The following is an 18,254-nucleotide window of genomic DNA, read 5'->3' as shown; positions in this document are numbered from 1 at the left end:
TAAGTGACTTGCCCAGGGTCACACAGCTAGTAAGTGTTAAGTGTCTGAGGCCGGATTTGAACTCAGGTCCTCCTGACTCCAGGGTCAGTGTTCTATCCACTGCACCACCTAGCTGCCCCTATTTGCTCTGTCCTAATTCTTAAGCAATGATTTTCTTTAGAGAGTTTATGTACCTCCTTTTCCATTTGGCCAATTTGTCTTTTCAAGCTGTTGACTTTTTTTTTCCATGACCTTCCTGCATCATTCTTATTTCTTTTTCCATTTTTTCATTTACCTCTCTTACTTTTCCCTCTACCTCTCTTACTTTATCTTCAAAGTCCTTTTTGAGCATTTCCATGGCCTGAGACCAATTCATATTTTTCTTGGAAGCTTTGGATGTAGCAGCTTTGACTTTGTTATTATCTTCTTCTGAGGGTGTATTTTGATCTATCTTGCCACCAAAGAAACTTTCAATCTTCTGCTGCTTTCTCTGCCTGCTCATCTTGACCACCTATTTCTTGGCTTTTAACTCCTTCTTGACATGTAGCGCTGCTTCTAGGATGTACTATTCCAAGCTACAAGGGGTCCCAGGTGGTACAATGAGCCTTGTTCTCAGCCTGCCTAGCCTGTAAGTAACCACGGGCCAGCTTTCTCTTTAACATGGAAGCAGAAATCTCATTGAAATCTGATTCTCTATGGTTGAAAGCTTGGCATGCCTGTGCCCCTCCCCAACTGGGCCTCAGCCACTCAACTCTGCTTCCTGGGCAATGTGCTCTGCCACTGCTCCTGCAGAGACCCTCACTATTTCCCACTGGGGGAACTGCTTCAAAAGAAGTCACTGACACTGAAGATTACAAGGCTCCAGAGGCATGGTCTGCCTTGGGCTGGATCTGCACTGCACACAGAGCTCCTCTATCACCCTGTACAGCAGCCATCTTTGGCTGGAAAACAGTTTCACTCTGTTCTTTTGTGGGTTTTGCTGCTCCAGGAGATGTCTTATGGATTTTGTTTTTTTTGAGGTATGTGGATGGATTTGTTGGGAGCACAGAGAGTCATAGCCTGTCCTCCACCATCTTGGCTCTGCCCCCAGGTCTAGTCTTAATGCACCAGCATTTTTTCCTAGGAAACTCATTGATGGCTTGTTCAATTTCTTTTTCTAAGATAAAGTATTCTATTTCCCTTTTGGGGAATTTATAATTTGTAATTTATGATTTTGTAAATACTCATCTATTTCACTTAGATTGTCAGATTTATTGACATATAATTGGGCAAAATAGCTCCTAATAATTGCTTCAATTTGATCTTCATTGGTGGTGAATTCACCCTTTTCATTTTTGATACTGGTAGTTTGTTTTTCTTCTTTCCTTTTAAAAAATCAAATTAGCCAATGGTTTATCTATTTGATTTGCTGTGTTGTTTTTTTTTTTTTTCATAAAAATAGCTTCTAGTTTAATTTATTAACTCAATGGTTTTCTTATTTTTAATTTTATTAATCTCTCCTTTGATTTTTAGGTTTTTCAATCTGGTGTTTAATTGAGTATTTTTAATTTGTTCTTTTTCTATTTTTTTTAGTTTATGCCCAATTCATTGATCTGCTCTTTATTTTACTGATATAAGCATTCAGATATCAAATTTCCCCTAAGTATTGCTTTGTATGCATCCCATGAATAATTACAAATAAAGAAAACTAAAGGGGACTGCCCCCTTTAGTTTTTGATCAATGCACCACTCAATTTCTTTTCTCTCTTTTCATTCCCTTTACATTGTTAGTCATAAGTATCTGTAATGTTATTGCTTCATTTAAGGAAACTATGTTTCTTAATGAAGCACTGGAGCAGGGGTGGGGGGGGGAGGTCTGTAAGACCAACCCCCAAAGGCCCTAGCTTGAGGGGCTTGATTGGGACTGATTGGATTGACTGAGATTGACTGACTTTGCTGATTAACTCACTTAAAGTTAATTCAATTGAAGCCATACCTGCCTGGTCCTCAGGAGGGTGGGTTCTCAGAGACTGGATTCTGACCTCAACATAGGACCACCCTCAAGTCCAGTGAACCAATGGATTTTGGTGATGCTATCCAATTAGCTGAAGCAGTGTGGAAGGACTGCCTCTCCTTGGGATGCAGAGAAAGCTTCCGTTCTCAGTTTGTCTCTCGAACAGGGTGATGGTGGAGAAATTGAGGAAGAACCAGGCAAGGCTGGAAGGCTAAGCTAGATAGGCCTCTTTTTAACTTTCTGACCAAGGGGTTCTCTTTTTTCTAATAAATGCTTAATGCCCCAAAACTAGTGTTAACACTTCTAATTTATAAGTAAGCCCTAGCTAGCTTTTCCTACACTTGGGACAGGAATAAGGTGACCACACATTTAATTTTAACCATTATTTTCTTACATTTGGTACGCTATTTCACTCTTTTAAGAAATTATTGATTGGGGGCGGCTAGGTGGCGTAGTGGATAAAGCACCGGCCCTCGATTCAGGAGTACCTGAGTTCAAATCTAGCCTCAGACACTTGACACTTACTAGCTGTGTGACCCTGGGAAAGTCACTTAACCCCCATTGCCCCGCAAAAAAAAACAAAAACAAAAACAAAAAAAGAAATTATTGATTGTGTCTATGATTAGTTCTTTGACCCACTTATTCTTTAGGATTAGATTATTTAGTTTACAATTTTGTTTTAGCTATATTTCCATGGTCCTTTATGGAATGGAATTTTTATTGCATTGTGATCTGAAAATGATGCATTTAATATTTCTGGTTTTCTGCATTTCTTTCTTTCTTTTTTTGTAAGTGCTCATGAATGCTAACTTTAATCTTCAGTCCCACAAGACTAACTTTATAGTCCTGAAATGTGCAACTCATTGCAGCTCTAGAGCATGTATTCTATCTATCTATGTATTCTATCCAGTATTCCACTGACTTGAGATTCAGTGTGCTTTCCATGCAATACTTTTCTTCTCTCCACAATATCACACTCAATAATTACTTAATAATGTGAATGCTTTTAAAAATTAAAATTTATTGCAATTAAAAGTAAGTTACAAATGTATTCTACATTAAGTTTCTCTAGAAAAACAATCTACTATGTGCTAAAAAAAATCTCTCCTCCATAACTCCTTCATTCTAAACACAATGAGTAAAATCTAAAATCCCAGTGAGGACTATGATACAGGAGATACAATTTATGTCTTTAGACTGAAGAAAATCAAGTTATCCCAGCAAATCCCATTTGTATCTTAAAACGCAAACCTGCTTTTGTGACTGGAGCTGAAAACAGTTATATAGCATGTATGGTGATTATAATCTTTAAAGTTCTTTGCAGATATTAATGAAAAGGACAATACATCATGGGTAGTTTAAGAATCTATTCTCTAAGGTTAGATTACTGTTTTAAGGATTCTACAGCATCTAAATGCAAATGTAATATTCAGTACTTCATAGCTCTATCTCAGAATAGATCATCTTTATTTCATTTTGTTTGGCCATTATCAAGGCTATCTGAAAACATTGTTTGCAGAATCCACTCCTTATCCTCTATTATATGTGTAAGTCCCAATAAATTTAGACCAAAAATTTATTTTAGAAATAGAAGGTTCCAATGTTATATATCTAAACTGGGAGCCAGAACCAGAGTTTCAGCCCAACCCATTTGAGGACCAGAATCCCAGTAACCAACAATTACCATCTCTTATACAAAGTTTAACCTCTTTTATTAATTTTATTTATTTTGCAATTAAAAAATTTTTTTGTGGAGCAATGGGGGTTAAATGACTTGCCCAGGGTCACACAGCTAGTAAGTGTCAAGTGTCTGAGGCCGGATTTGAACTTGGGTACTCCTGAATCCAGGGCTGGCGCTTTATCCACTGCACCACCTAGCCGCCCCCACAATTTTTATCTTGTAGATTTTCATCATACCTACAAGCCTCTTTTTTATGTAAGGCTCTATTAAAAACAAAGGGCAATATGATTGATCAGTTTTACCAGTCAAAGAATTTGAGTTTTTTGATATTGAATTCACTTGGCTTCATCTGCAGAAAAATAAAAATTCTGAAATGTCTACAGTTGTGATTGTAGAAAGTATCAGATGTCTCTTCCAACTCTCAAATTCTGTGATTATGTGTATTAATCAAGAGTGGAGCTCCAGCATGCTAAGTGATAAAGTTCTAAATTATTTAGGAATGTATCTGAATCTTATAAATATGGCTGAATCTTTTTATCACTGCAAATAATTAGCCAGTAGTGTTACTGGATCTAGGATCAAATTGCATCTCAGAGACTTAGGGTGATAGGTTCATAGAATCAGAGCTGAAAGGGCCCTGAGAGCCCATCTAATCCAACCTCTTCATTTTACAAAGAAACTGAAGCTAAAGGAATTATAGTACTGGATGTTTGGAGGTTCTTTGTGTCTTGGAGAAAGAGTGGGGCAGGAAGAGGAGAAAGGTAGAGGAGGAAAAAGAGAGAGGCAGAGAGAGAGAGATAGATGGACTCCATCCTGAGAAACAGGTGGAGTGGTATTCCATCCCCCACCACACACTTGTATCCAGAAAGACAGAGAACAGTTGTATGAGATGTGGCTTTTCTATTGTGGACTGAATGCAGTTTGAGTGAGACAGCCCTTCAAAAACATTCCCTTTCCCCTTGAACCCAAGCAGATAAAAAAGGCACTGCCTGATTACTCCGGCCATACAGACAGATCAGTTCCCCTCCCTATTGAGTGTCCTGTTCACTTTCCCCTTTATGTTCTGGTCCATTATTCTTGATACATAAAATTATTTTATCATGCTAGCCTCAGTTATTTGGTTATTTTGAGAAAGCTGGAAGTGGGGAATGTAGAACTGGTTTGGGAAAATGTAATTAAGCATCTACTTTTGAGCTCTGTAAAAAAGCCAGGAGCCAGGGGGACATAGTTATTAAGCAATGGGCTCCCCCAGGGAATTTACCAATCCTGTGAGCCTGGATGCCACTGATTTTTAAATCAGCCCAAGATTGTAATCAGAAAAGGTATATAAAGACCAGAGAGTAATTAATTTGGGGTTTTGTTTTTTGTTTTTGTTTTTTGGAGAGGCAATTGGAGTTAAGTGACTTGCCTAGGATCACACAGCTTGTAAGTGTGAAGTGTCTGAGGCTGGATTTGAACTCAGATCCTCCTGACTCCAGGGCTAGTGCTCTATCCACTGTGCTACCTAGCTGCCCCAAGTAATTATTTTTTTTACCGAGATTCCCCCTGGACAAACTATATATATATATATATATATATATATATATATATATATATATATATATATATATATATATATATACATATATATATATATATATACATATATATATATATATATTTATTATTCCTTAATAATCTCAGTAGCCAATGAGAAAAAAAAGCCATAGAGGAAAAGGATTGTGTTGTATCAGCTTTCCTCAGTTTCTTTACCCTTAGTAATTAACCCATGTGGCACATATAGGGAGTTCTCCCACCTTCCTGGCAGTGTGTACAAAATGCTACAAATAAATATATGCTACAGAGTATTATCAGGTCTTCTTTACAATTGAGGAGAAAGCCTCTAAAAGGTTAAGTGACTTGGACAAGGTCACACAATGAATATACTAACTATGGATAATAAATGTAAATCACAAAGAAACTTAGTATTTTTCCCAATGTCACACAGCCCGCTAATGGCAATTTTAGGGCTAAAAGCTAGGTTTTCCGATTCTCACTTTCAATGTCTTTTCCTCTAAGACTCTTGTAACGATTGGAATGATGCCCCCTGCTGGAGACTTACTGTAGGAAAGCTCCAACATGAGGAGAGGGCCTCTGAGGGCAGGACCATGAGTCTTTTCTTTGGTGTCAGGAAGTAACGTTTGCTTGTGGAAGGAAGAAGGGGGTGGCTGGCGCTCTGACTCTCTCTCTTTTGTGTGGACTGGCGGAGAGTGGAGCTGGGAATGCTCTCTCCCTTTAACAGATAGATGAATCTAGGCCTTTCTCTCTCTTTACCAAATTCTTATTCTCCTTAATAAATGCTTAAAAGTCTAACTCTTGCTAAAGCTTATAATTTATTGGTGACCACTCATTAGATATTTTAGACAGTATAGCTAGAATTTTAGCCTTTACACTCTATTCTCCTAATCTCACTCCCTGGGGCTAGGAAGGACCCTAGCTATATTTCACCTCACTCATGACTGAACTTTTTTTCTCCAGACTTTTTCTTCTCATCACCTACTCCCCTCATCACCCCTCTCTCCAGTTTCCCTATATATGTTGTCTTACAGGAATAAAGAGATAGTAATCCAAATGTACACTGCTCTCATCAGGTGTCAGTCATCCTGTAGTATTGTGTTTATTTCTGAGCACTACAATTCAAGAAGGACATTGATAAGATAATGTCTAGAGAAGAGCAACCAGGATTTGAGAGGCTTTGAGTCCATAAAATATGAAGATGGGTTGAAGAACTGAGCACAGTTAGCCTGGAGAATAGGAGGCTCAAGGGAAACATAATAGTTGTCTTCAAGTATTTGGAGGGCTATTATATGGAGGAAGTACTAAACTTGTTTCATTTTATATGAGAGGACAGAACCAGGAGGAAGGATGGAAAGTTCAGAGGCAAATTTAGGTTTGATGTTAGGAAAAACTTCCTAATAATTGGAGTTTTTCAAAAGTGGAATAATTTCCTTTGAGAAGCAGTACGTACTTTCTTCTTAGAGATCTTCAATTATGGGGCAGCTAGATGACACAGTGGATAGAGCACCAGCCCTGAGTTCGAATCCAACCTCAGACACTTGACACTTACTAGCTGTGTGACCCTGGACAAGTTACTTAACCCTCATTGCCCTGCAACCCCCCCCCCAAAAAAAACCAAAAAACCAAAAAACAACAAGAGATCTTCAAGCAGATGGTAGACAACCACTTAGTCAATATGTTATAATGAGTATTCCTTTAGTGTGTGGGTTGGCCTAGATGGCCACTATATTTTATAGTAATATTTAATTTATTTAATGTTACTTCAGAATCCTAAAACCATAATGTCCTTCGATGGAAAATATTATTGCTAAATAGTTATGCTAGTCCTTGGTCCTTTCTAAATAAAATCAGGTCAGGGTAATTTACAAGTTCAGTCATGCTCAAACTGAAATTTCAATAGAGAGAAAACTTTATTGTTTTGTTTTTTAAATTTTGGACTTAACAATAACAAAAAAAGAGCATTTCTGCATACAAAAGAAATTAGGAAAAGAAGATTGTACACAAAACCCCTAATCTCTGTTAAGTACAGCTTACATTTTTTCTTAATTATATGATAAATTCAGCATGTAACTTTCAAAGTCCTCCTGCTAATCTATGTTTTCTTCTGTTCTTATTTATGCATTTAAAACAAATGTTTTAATGACCCTCTTTTTATTTTTTCCTTTCTTTTTCTTTTTTGCTAATCCCCTTCAATAACCATGTTTCCTTCCTAACTCCCTCTCTGCCCCCCCCCCTTTTTTGGAGGAAAGCACAGAAAAACAAAACCATTGTAACAAATATATATATATACAAACAAAACAAATTCCCCAAATGGCCATGCTCAAAAATTTATGTCTCATTCTTCATCATGAGTCTCAGCTAAGTAGGTACAGTCATGCAAAGGCTCTCCTAAGAATTGGCAAGTCAGGAAGCAATGTTGCTGGGTTAAGAACTGTACAGTGCTCTAAAGTGATTTTCTCATTTCTTAGCAGGGTTACTTCATACCTAGTGAGCCTTTGATCTGAAAAAGCCTGCGTCCTATGATGCAGTAAGAGAGCCTCAACTTCATGAAGGCACTGTACAATTGGAGGGTTACCTAAGACCGGATCAGAGGCTTTATCTATCAGGAGGGCAGTGGCAGCCATGGTCTGCAAGCAGGGTAGAGCTCCAACAGCTACAGAGTCAAGTTGAGTAGAATAATAGGCTATTGGGCACTGGGCAGGTCCTAATTTTTCACAACCATGAATGTGAACGGGATAAACTCTCCCATGAAACAGAAGCAGATAACAGAATGGAATAAAACTAGAATCCTACAATATGCTGTTTACAATAAACACATTTTCTAGGTGAAGGCAAACAAGTATTGGCAGTCTTGGTGTACTGGTATTAAAAAGAAAGCGGAACAGAGATCTACTACTGTGAAGCATATTGCCTCACACAGGATTGAAGAAATGATAGTAGCAAGGTTGGGCACTATTGGATGTCTAGGTATAACATAAGAATTACTCGCTTGCAGATCTTATACAATACAATAAACAGGTTTGCCATCTGGCCCAGGCTTTGGCTTCTTAACTGGCAAAATGGGAGTATTTTACAGGGAATGATGGCATGGGACAATAATATCTTGGTTATTCAAAGCCTCAATTATAGGTACAATTCCTTCAATGGCTTCCCAAGATAAGATATTGTAGAATGGATGGTGGTGGGCCATCTTTGGTCTTAATAGTAATAGGCACAGCAGATTTAAGGATATCTACATCAGAATAGGAAGAAGCCCACAGGGACTCAGGAATATCAGAAGGGATGTCAAATGTATCCCTCACTGTTTCCTGAGTGTCTGAGATCAAAATTGGCAGCAAATGGACAGTGTCCTCTGGAAATTCCAGGGAGATGCCACCATCTGGAGAACAAGATATGGTTGCTCTAAGTTTACCAAAAAAAGGTCACAACCTAATAGATTTGCAGGAGAGTTGGGCATAAGTAGAAATGAATGTTCTACTGTTAATGGGCCCATAGATACCATGCAAGGGGTTAATTTGGCAACTGTTTGATTTTTCCCTGAGACCCCAACTACATTTAGAAATTCAATAGATGTACATTCAGGGTCAGGTTTGCTCACTAGGACTGATATTGAGGCTCCTGTATCTAATAAACAATCATAATAAGTGTCCCCAACCCTAATGATTACATGGGATTCATTATTCTGGGGAGGTGAATGGACTGGCACAAGAGAGCTAAAGATCTTGGGGTCTGGAAAGGTAATGTCTTCAGATTCCACCATCCATTCCCCTCCTTTACACCATCAGTCCTCTGTATCTCTCTGAAAAGATCTATAACTGTTTTGGTGCTGCCCCTCTGTACCTCTCTGAGAGGGTCTATAATTGTTTTGATTCTGTCCCCTGAAGGGGTTTCTCATCTGTCCAAATTCCCTTTGCATAATCCTACAGTACCATATCTTGTGTCCCTGTCCATTATAGTAATAGCAAAATCCAGGGTGTTGATAGCAATTCTCAACTGCCTCACCTTGCTACCTCGTGGTTTCCTGTAATGGAGCTGTTCCTTTCTTCCCTCTCATTTCCTTCATAAATATATGTTGCTGTTTCTTTAATTCTGTTAGTACTCAGGGCATTCCAACCTGGACACTGCCTTTCAAAATATTTCCATATTTCTAGCAAGGACTGGTGAACAAACTGATTAGAAATAAAATGTGCGTCTCGAGAATCTAATAGGTCTAATCTAGTAGATTGTTTGGCACTCTTACACAATCTATCATAGAATCTATTAAGTATTTCATTAGGTTCCTGAATGGTATCTGTAAATTTTTGCCAGTTATCAGTCTTGCTAGCACAGAATTCCATTGCCTTTTACAATGTTTCCCTTGCTTCCTGCAATGTATCAAAATGGTCAGGGATATTGGGAACCCAGTGAGGGTCTTCTAAAGGCCATTGAATAGTAGCTTTTCCTGATGTTTCTAAGGAGTTCGCTGCAACTTTATATCAACTCTTTCCCCTGGGGATATCATTTCCATGAGATCAGTAACATCACCCTAAGTGGACTGATATCCTCTGAAAATTGCCCTAAACTGACTGATAACTGTTGTGGGATCCTCATCAAATTTAGGAATATCTCATTTCCATGAACTCCAATCTTTGGGCCCAAAAGGTGTGTATTGTCTGAACTCTAGTACAGCACCATTTCGACCATGGGTAATGATCTCTTGAAGGGGAAGAATTTTGGGTTTTTCTGTCTCCTTTAAAGGTGAATTTTCTTTTGCTGTTGGCACAGAGTTTTCTTCTGTGGTTGGCATAGAGAAAATAGGGGGGGAGGGGATAGAAGTTGGATCATTTGGCGTTTTAGCCTAAGAAACAGACTCGGATTAGAACTTGGGATCAGATTCCCCTTTTCTTGTATCCCCTTGGGTCAGCTCCTTGCTCACTATATTCCAGAGATCCCAATAAATTAAATCTTTGGGGGAATTAAAGTACATGATTAATTGCAAATCTCTCAATGGTTTTGGATATAATATTCCTAGGAGTTTTCTTTTCGGGATCTCTTTCAGGAGGTGACTGGTGGATTCAGTCAATTTCTATTTTACCTTCTGCTTCTAGACTATCAGGGCAATTTTCCCTGACAATTTCTTGGAAGATGATGTCTAAGCTCTTTCCTTGATCATGGTTTTCAAGTAGACCAATCATTTTCAAATTATCTCTCCTAGATCTATTTTCCAGCTCAGCAGTTTTTCCAAGAAGATATTTCACATTGCCCTCTATTTTTTTTATTCATTTGGATTTGCTTTATTGTGTCTTGGTTTCTCATAAAGTCACTAGCTTCCATTTGTTCAGTCCTAATTCTTAGGCAATTATGTTCATCAGAGAGCTTCTATATTCCTTTTTCCATTTGGCTTTTCAAGCTGTTGACTTTTTTCTCAAGTCTTTCCTGCCTTACTCTCATTTCTCTTTCCATTTTTTCTTCTACCTCTCTAACTTTATCTTCAAAGTCCTTTTTGAGCACCTCTATGGCCTGAGACCAATTCATATTTTTCTTGGAAGCTTTAGATATAGGGGCCCTGATGTTGCAATCCTCCTCGATCTTCCTTGTCACTAAAGAAACTTTCTATAGTCCTAACCTTTGTCTGCTCATCTTGCCTTTCTTTTACTTGACTTTTAGCTCCTTAAAGTAGGACACCGTTTCAAGGCTGCACTATCACAAGCTTCAGGGGGTTCCAGGTGGTATGATTTAAGGAGGGGCAGTTTCTTCACTCACCTGGCCTGTTCCCTGGTTGTAGATGACACCAGGCCAACTTGCTAATCAACCAGCTTTGTGTGTTGTGGTTGTCAGCTCTGAGGAGCCTGTGCCCCTCCCCAGCCTGGGCCATTGCTACTCAAGCCTACCTCCTAGTTCCCAGCAGGGGTGAAAAACCCAAGTTCTGCCTCAGCACCACCATAGACCCCTGTAATCTCCCCCCTGCCAAGGGCTCAGTCCTCTCACCAGATTGTGAGCTTAGTTCCAGAAGACACTGTTGCTTCAACTGATTTAGACACTCTGGGCGTCTCCTTCTCTGGTGAGGCCTTCCTGGGACTGGATCTTTGTCAGTGTAACTGTGGGGGTTGGGCTCCACTCATTTCTTGGCACAGCAGCTCCCTCCTTCAGACCTTCCAAGCCGTCTTTGGTTGGAAAGAGATCTCAGCGTGTTCTCCTGTGGATTTTGCTGCTCCAGGAATTGTCCTATGTCATAATTTGGAGGTTTTTTGGAGGGATCTCCAGACTTCTCTGTATTCCAAGGTGTTAATTAGAATGAAATAGAAGGTTATCAAGACATCAAGAAAGGGCATCTCTGAAAGCTTTGTTCCCACCAGAGGACCTGTTCTCTGGGCTCTGACATCAGCATGACTGCTGCAAACCTCTCAATGTTAGGAGATCAATAAACTAAAATATTTGTCATGTCACTTAAAACACATTTTGATAAGTTTTCTTTTTTTTCATGCCTGGCTGAATCAGTAGCTTATACAAATTCCATGCTGTGAATATCCTTTCTATGGAAGACCCCTGTATTATATGGTAGGGTTTGGTATTTTTAGTCCTCTCATTGTAATTCAAAATATACCTTTCTAAAATACAAAGATAAGTAAAATAAAAATATTAAATTCATAAAAACAATTTGCAGCTAAAGCAAAAAGATAAATAGAATTAAAAATCAAAATAGAAATTCCACAAAAAATAAGGACTTAACATGATCTTATCTCCTGTTTGTCTGATTAAGGTACTTAGGGGGTTGAACAAATCCATTTGAAAATTTAAAGGGACAGGCACATAAAAATAGGGGAAAATGGGAGAAATGTCTTACCCAACTTCTTTTGCAGTGAAGATCAGAAGATTGAGGGGTTTAGCACCCCACTTTGTGGTTGCCAACTGTGACTAGTAAAACTAAATGTGTGGTTGCCTTATTCCTGTCCCTAGTGTAGGGAAAACTAGCTAGGCTTTACTTATAAGTTAGAAGCTTTAGCACCAGTTTGGGGGCATTAAGCATTTATTAGAAGAAAGAGAGAACACCTGGGTCAGAAAGCCAAGAAAAACCTATCTAGCCTAGTGTCCTCAATTCTCCCACCACCAGCTTGTCTGAAAAAACAACTGTGAGAGCAAACTCTTCCTGCATCCCTGGAAAAGGCAGTCCTTACAGACTGCTTCAAGCTAATTGGCTAGCATCACCCAAATCCATTGATTCACTGGACTTGAGGGTGGTCCCATGTTGAGGTGAGCTGAGAACAATACCCTCTTCAGAGTTAGACATGTGTGGCTTCAATTGAATTAACTTTAAGTGGGTTAATCAGCAAAGTCACTCGCTCTCAGTCAATCCAACCAGTCCAAATCAATCTGGGGTATTGGCAAAAGCCCATTATTTTCTTACATCAGGAAGTGAGTAGCAAGCATTATCATTTATCTTTTGTAATCTTGGTTGGTCATCTCACTGAACACAAATTCTTAAGTCTTTCAAAGTTGTTTTCTTTACAATGGTACTATTACTGTAGACATTTTTCTCTGGGTTCCCAAGTTTCTTAGAAAACACGGGGGGCAAGTTTTTAAAAAGCAAATATCATTCATGGGATTGTAGATTTAGATCTAGAATGAACTTTTAATATGAGTTCGTCCAACTCATTTAAGAGAGGTTTAAAAAATTGAAGGCACCTACGACATTGGTAATAAGTAGCAAAGTCGAGATTTGGCCCCTTTGTTCCTTGATCTTTTGATACTTAATCTTATGGTCTTCCCACTACAATAGACTGCCTCTCTTATATATCCCAATTGTATTATGATTTGTAAAAAAAAGAAGAAGAAGAAGAAGAAGAAGAAGAAGAAGAAAGAAAGAAAAGAAAAGAAAATTAAAAGCAATTATAGTACCTTAATGGCTTTACCATTTTAGGAATCTTAGTCCCATTATGATTACATAATGTATAGCATAATTCTGTACCAATGTTAATGTAAATGGAGAAAGGATTTTAAGTTGGTGTTACAAGGTATGGCAAAAAATGCTAACTTAAGTTGGAATATTGGCAGCATATTCTTTGCTGTTGTTTTGGGAAACCTTTGAATATTTGAGTATAAATGCATGAAATCCATCACTTAGGGTTTTCTATTTAAAGCATTAATAGATTGTCTTTTGTTGTTACAGGTAGAGCGAGAAAAAGCTATTCTTCTGGCCAATCTTCAAGAGTCCCAAACTCAATTGGAACACACAAAGGGGGCACTGACAGAACAGCATGAACGAGTTCATAAACTCACAGAACATGTCAATGCAATGAGGGGCCTACAGAGCAACAAAGAGCTAAAGGCAGAGCTGGATTGTGAGAAGGGCAGGGACTCTGGGGAACAAGCCCATGACTATGAAGTTGATATCAATGGCTTAGAGATTCTTGAATGCAAATATAAGGTTGCTGTTACAGAAGTAATTGACCTGAAAGCTGAAATTAAGGCCTTGAAAGAGAAATATAATAAGTATGTAGAAAACTACACAGAAGAGAAGGCCAAGTATGAGAGCAGGATCCAAATGTATGATGAGCAGGTGACAAATCTAGAGAAAACTACAAAGGAAAGTGGTGAGAAAATGGTCCATATAGAAAAGGAGTTGCAAAAGATGACAAGTATAGCCAACGAAAACCATAATACCCTTAACACAGCCCAAGATGAGCTTGTGACATTTAGTGAAGAGTTAGCTCAACTTTACCACCATGTTTGTCTATGTAATAATGAGACTCCCAATAGGGTCATGTTGGACTATTATAGGCAAAGCAGAGTAACCCGCAGTGGAAGCCTGAAAGGGCCTGATGATCCCAGGGGACTTCTGTCACCACGGCTCACCAGGAGGAGTATGGTATCACCAGTAGAAACAAGGACCCAATCAGAATTGGTTTTGAAAGAAAACACAGAGGCCAGCAAAGAACAAAGTCCAACCAAAACACCAACAATCTCTCCTGTCATTACTGCCCCTCCTTCATCTCCAGTGTCAGACACCAGTGATATTCGAAAAGAACCAATGAATATCTACAACCTGAATGCCATTATTAGGGACCAAATCAAACATCTACAGAAAGCAGTGGACCGGTCATTACAACTGTCACGTCAACGGGCAGCTGCACGAGAGCTGGCACCAATGATAGATAAAGACAAGGAAGCCTTAATGGAAGAGATTCTGAAATTAAAGTCACTGCTGAGCACAAAACGGGAGCAGATAGCCACCTTGAGGGCAGTGTTAAAAGCCAACAAACAGGTAATATTTTGTATTACTAGAAATAAATCACTCAACAAGCATTTATTAAGTATGCCAAGCACTTTGCTGAGCAATGGAGATACAAAGAAAAAAACAGTCCTTGCACTTCTAGTGGTGGAGATAACATATAAATATGCATGTATGTATGTACTATGTATATGTGGACATTTGAGATTTATATTAAGTAGATGGAATACAACCTAGAAAAGTCTCCTGCAAAAGTTGGGATGTAAGTTGAGTCTTGAAGGAAACCAAGAATTCTAAGTAGAAGTGAAAAGGAAAGCATTCAGGCATGGAGAGCAGTTAGTGCAAAGGTATGGAGATAGGAGATAGAGGATCATGTATGAAAAACATTAAGTTAGTATGATTGGAACATAGAGGACATATAGGAGAGTAACATACAAGAAGACTGAAATAGTTAGAAGGGCCTATATTATGAAGATCTTATAATGTCTGAAAAAGGAACTTATATAGAGTTAATAGAGAGTCACTTTAGCAATTGTGTGGAAGATGAATTGGAATGGAGAGGATTGAGATAAGAAGATAAACTACAAGGCTAATAGTTTAGGTGAGAGATGATGAGGTCCTCAATTAGTATGGTGACCATATGTAGAAACAAGATTTAGTACCTTATTAGATATATGGGATAAGTAGGAGAAGGAGTTGAAATGACACTGAGTCTGTGAATTTAGGTAACTAGGAGGATGGTGGTACCCTCAGCAGCACTGGAAAAGTTGGGAAGAGAGGGAAAGATAATGAGTTTTGTTTTGAACACCTTAAGTTTAAGATACCTTATAAGACCTTCAGTTCAAAATGTCCAGTATGGAGTTAAAAGATTTGCTGACTTAGTTGAATACTACCTAGAACTAATTTGTAGAAAATTGTATTTTAAAGATCTTATTGACTTTCTTTACATAATAAAGTGTTTTGTCTATATCTATGCACATCTTTTTTATTTTTTATTTTACTCTTACTTCTGAATGCAACCCATCAGGAAAGCTCTTTGGAATCAAAATGCTCAAGCATCACCAAGAATGGCTTAAGTCAAACTAGAGAGTCTAACTCTGCATAGCATGATGCTTTCAATCAGTCTGAAATGAAACTGAGATGAAACCTACCATGAAACTGCAGGGAAACAGTAGGAAAAATCAATATAACTCCAAATCTCTTCCTATATAGGTCTTTTCAACATAGCTTTAGTATGTCTAATGTCTGGCACATACTAAGTCCTTGGTTAATATTTTTGCTATATAAAATATTCCAAATTAAAAGGAAATCAGACATGCATATTACAAAGTTAATTAGCATTAATTAACTCTCTGCTTTCTTTGTTAATTAAATGCATCTAGGTGGATAGCCTAGAGTCAGGAAAAATTCATCTTCCTGAGTTCCAATGTGGCCTCAAACACTAGTTGTGTGACCCTAGGCACTTCACTTAACCCTGTTTGCCTCGGTTTCTCATCTGTAAAATGAGCTGGAAAAGGAAATGGCAAACCACTCCAGTATCTCTTCCAAGAAAACACCAAATACGTCATGAAGAGTTGGACAAAACTGAAAACAACTGAATTGAACTTAACTTCTTTGTTCTCTTTAAAACACAAATTACATGCATAATTTATCTTTCTGTACCTAGTCTTTCCCTTCCCTGAATCATTTTCTCCATAGTTACCCAAATGACATTCCTAAAATATGGGTTTGGCTGTTAGTGCTTACTCTGGAAGCTTCAGTGTCTCCCTACTGCCTTTAGAATAAAATACAAACCCCTCTGTTAGGGATTTCAAGTCTTTTATCACTTAGCTATAGCCCATCTTTCCAGGGTAATTACATATTACTTCTCTTCATGCATTCTATCCTCCAGCCTAATTGGCCTATTTACTATTCCCCATATGTAATATATATTATACACAGTCCTTCATACATAGAATGAACTGCTGCCTTCTTTTAAAGCTCAATTCAAGTGTCGCCTCCTTCAAGGTACTATAAGGATGGATAGTAGATAGAAAACCAGTCTCAAACTGGGAAGACCTGAATCCATACTGATTGTGTGATCTCCTGGTCAGATCACTTAACCTGTCAGTGCTCTGGGCAAGGGGCTTCTTAAACTTTTTCCACTCATGACCCCTTTTTGCCTGAGAAATTTTAATGCAACCCTGAGTATATAGATAAATAAAATAGGCATACAAATAAAACATTTACTGCCAAATTTTTCACTATGCCTACATTCAGTTATGTAACCTCCATATGGGGTCATGACCCACAGTTTAAGAAACTTTGCCCTAGGTGACTGTCTAAGACTATAACTTATAGAAAAGGTACTGACCTGCAGTAGCAGAGAAAATTCCTTATTTGAGAGTTCCCTATATCAGTGAAATAATAGATTCCATCAACTCCCTATTTATAGATAAAGGTAAAGGAAATAACAAGAAATAACTTTATCTCTGTCTAGATTAGATAAAATAAGAGAAGAAATCAAGGAGAAAAACTGAGAAAAGTTAAAGAATCTAAGGTCACTGAAAATATTTACTTAATGCAAACTCCAGAAATTATACCTAATGATGAAATGGATAATAAAAACAATATTGATGTCTCAAGTGATTTTTTAAAAAGTAGAAGAGTATACTTAGACTAGAATTTCAAAAAGCCTTTTTGAGTTTGATGGCTACCTACAAACTAGCAAACAAATTATTCCAAAAAGCTAATTTTAAAAAATTGATATTTGTTATAGTCATCATGAATACATTCTTTCTGAATATTTGGCAGAATGTATAAAAACTATTCAGGATATGTTTACAACAATATATGTGACAGTTTCAGGGTAAGCTAAGAAAGAATACTTCAGTGACAGGTATCAAACACTACTTATGGCAAAAACCAATTTGAGATAGCCATTGAAAATGCACGGAAAGGCAATGGAAAATTGCAGCAATTGTGCTATAGAAAACTGAAAAAATTATATCACCCACTTAAAGGCAATAACAACAAAAGAATATGCAGAATGGAAGTAGGAAAACACAGATATGTCAGAATTCTGTATTACTTTAATCCATAATTGTAAGCAAAAGCCAAAACACTAAAATTGATTTTAGGAATTAAAGCAGCACAAATAACAAAATAAGCAATTCAACATCAATCAAAAACTTTATTTATTTTTTTTAGTGAGGCAATTGGGGTTAAGTGACTTGCCCAGGGTCACACAGCTAGGAAGCGTTAAGTGTCTGAGGCCGGATTTGAACTCAGGTACTCCTGACTCCAGGGCCGGTTCTCTATCCACTGCGCCACCTAGCCGCCACAATCAAAAACTTTATTAAGAGAAAGAAGGAAATTATGGGCTTAAAGACAACTCCTCAAGAAGTAAGATATGGAAAATTTATGATTATTTGTATGATTACAATGTGTCCAATGCAACAAAATTGCAAGTTCTGTCAAGTACAAAATAGAAAGCTTATAAATTCAATGCTGTAATTGAGAGAACTGTTGCATGAAGGGAGGTGACTGAAACTAGAAGGTAGGAAGGCCAGATAAGATCCCTAATTATTGATTTAGAGTAGCAGATTAATCATTAGCAAACAGTTTTACTAGATCCCTCTCAGAATTAAGCCTGAGCCCCAGCTCTCTCTCTCTCTCTCTCTCTCTCTCTCTCTCTCTCTTTTTGGTGAGGCAATTGGGGTTAAGTGACTTGCCCAGGGTCATACAGCTAGTAAGTGTCAAGTGTCTGGGGCCAGATTTGAACTCAGGTCCTTCTGAATCCAGGGCTGGTGCTTTATCCACTGTGCCACCTAGCTGCCCCTGATCCCCAGCTTTCT

At 38.1% G+C, this 18,254-nt stretch overlaps 1 protein-coding gene across 5 annotated transcripts in view; it reads left to right on the top strand.

Moving 5' to 3' along the window:
* Nucleotides 1–18,254, top strand: part of BICD1 (BICD cargo adaptor 1) — a 219,046-nt gene that overhangs the window by 129,085 nt on the left and 71,707 nt on the right. For all 5 annotated transcript variants that reach the window (XR_006353267.1, XR_006353266.1, XM_043966786.1 and 2 more), the window contains exon 5: nucleotides 13,357–14,451. Coding sequence is in view for 3 of the 5 variants with exons in the window: in XM_043966786.1 (XP_043822721.1) it covers nucleotides 13,357–14,451 (1,095 nt within the window). In the remaining 2 variants the exon portion in view is untranslated. The remainder of the gene's footprint in view (nucleotides 1–13,356; nucleotides 14,452–18,254) is intronic.

This window comes from Dromiciops gliroides, chromosome 5 (assembly GCF_019393635.1).
Source record: "Dromiciops gliroides isolate mDroGli1 chromosome 5, mDroGli1.pri, whole genome shotgun sequence".
Lineage (NCBI taxonomy): Eukaryota > Metazoa > Chordata > Mammalia > Microbiotheria > Microbiotheriidae > Dromiciops > Dromiciops gliroides.
The sequence above is the reverse complement of the archived record's forward strand: the minus strand, read 5'-3'. Positions and strand labels throughout refer to the sequence as shown.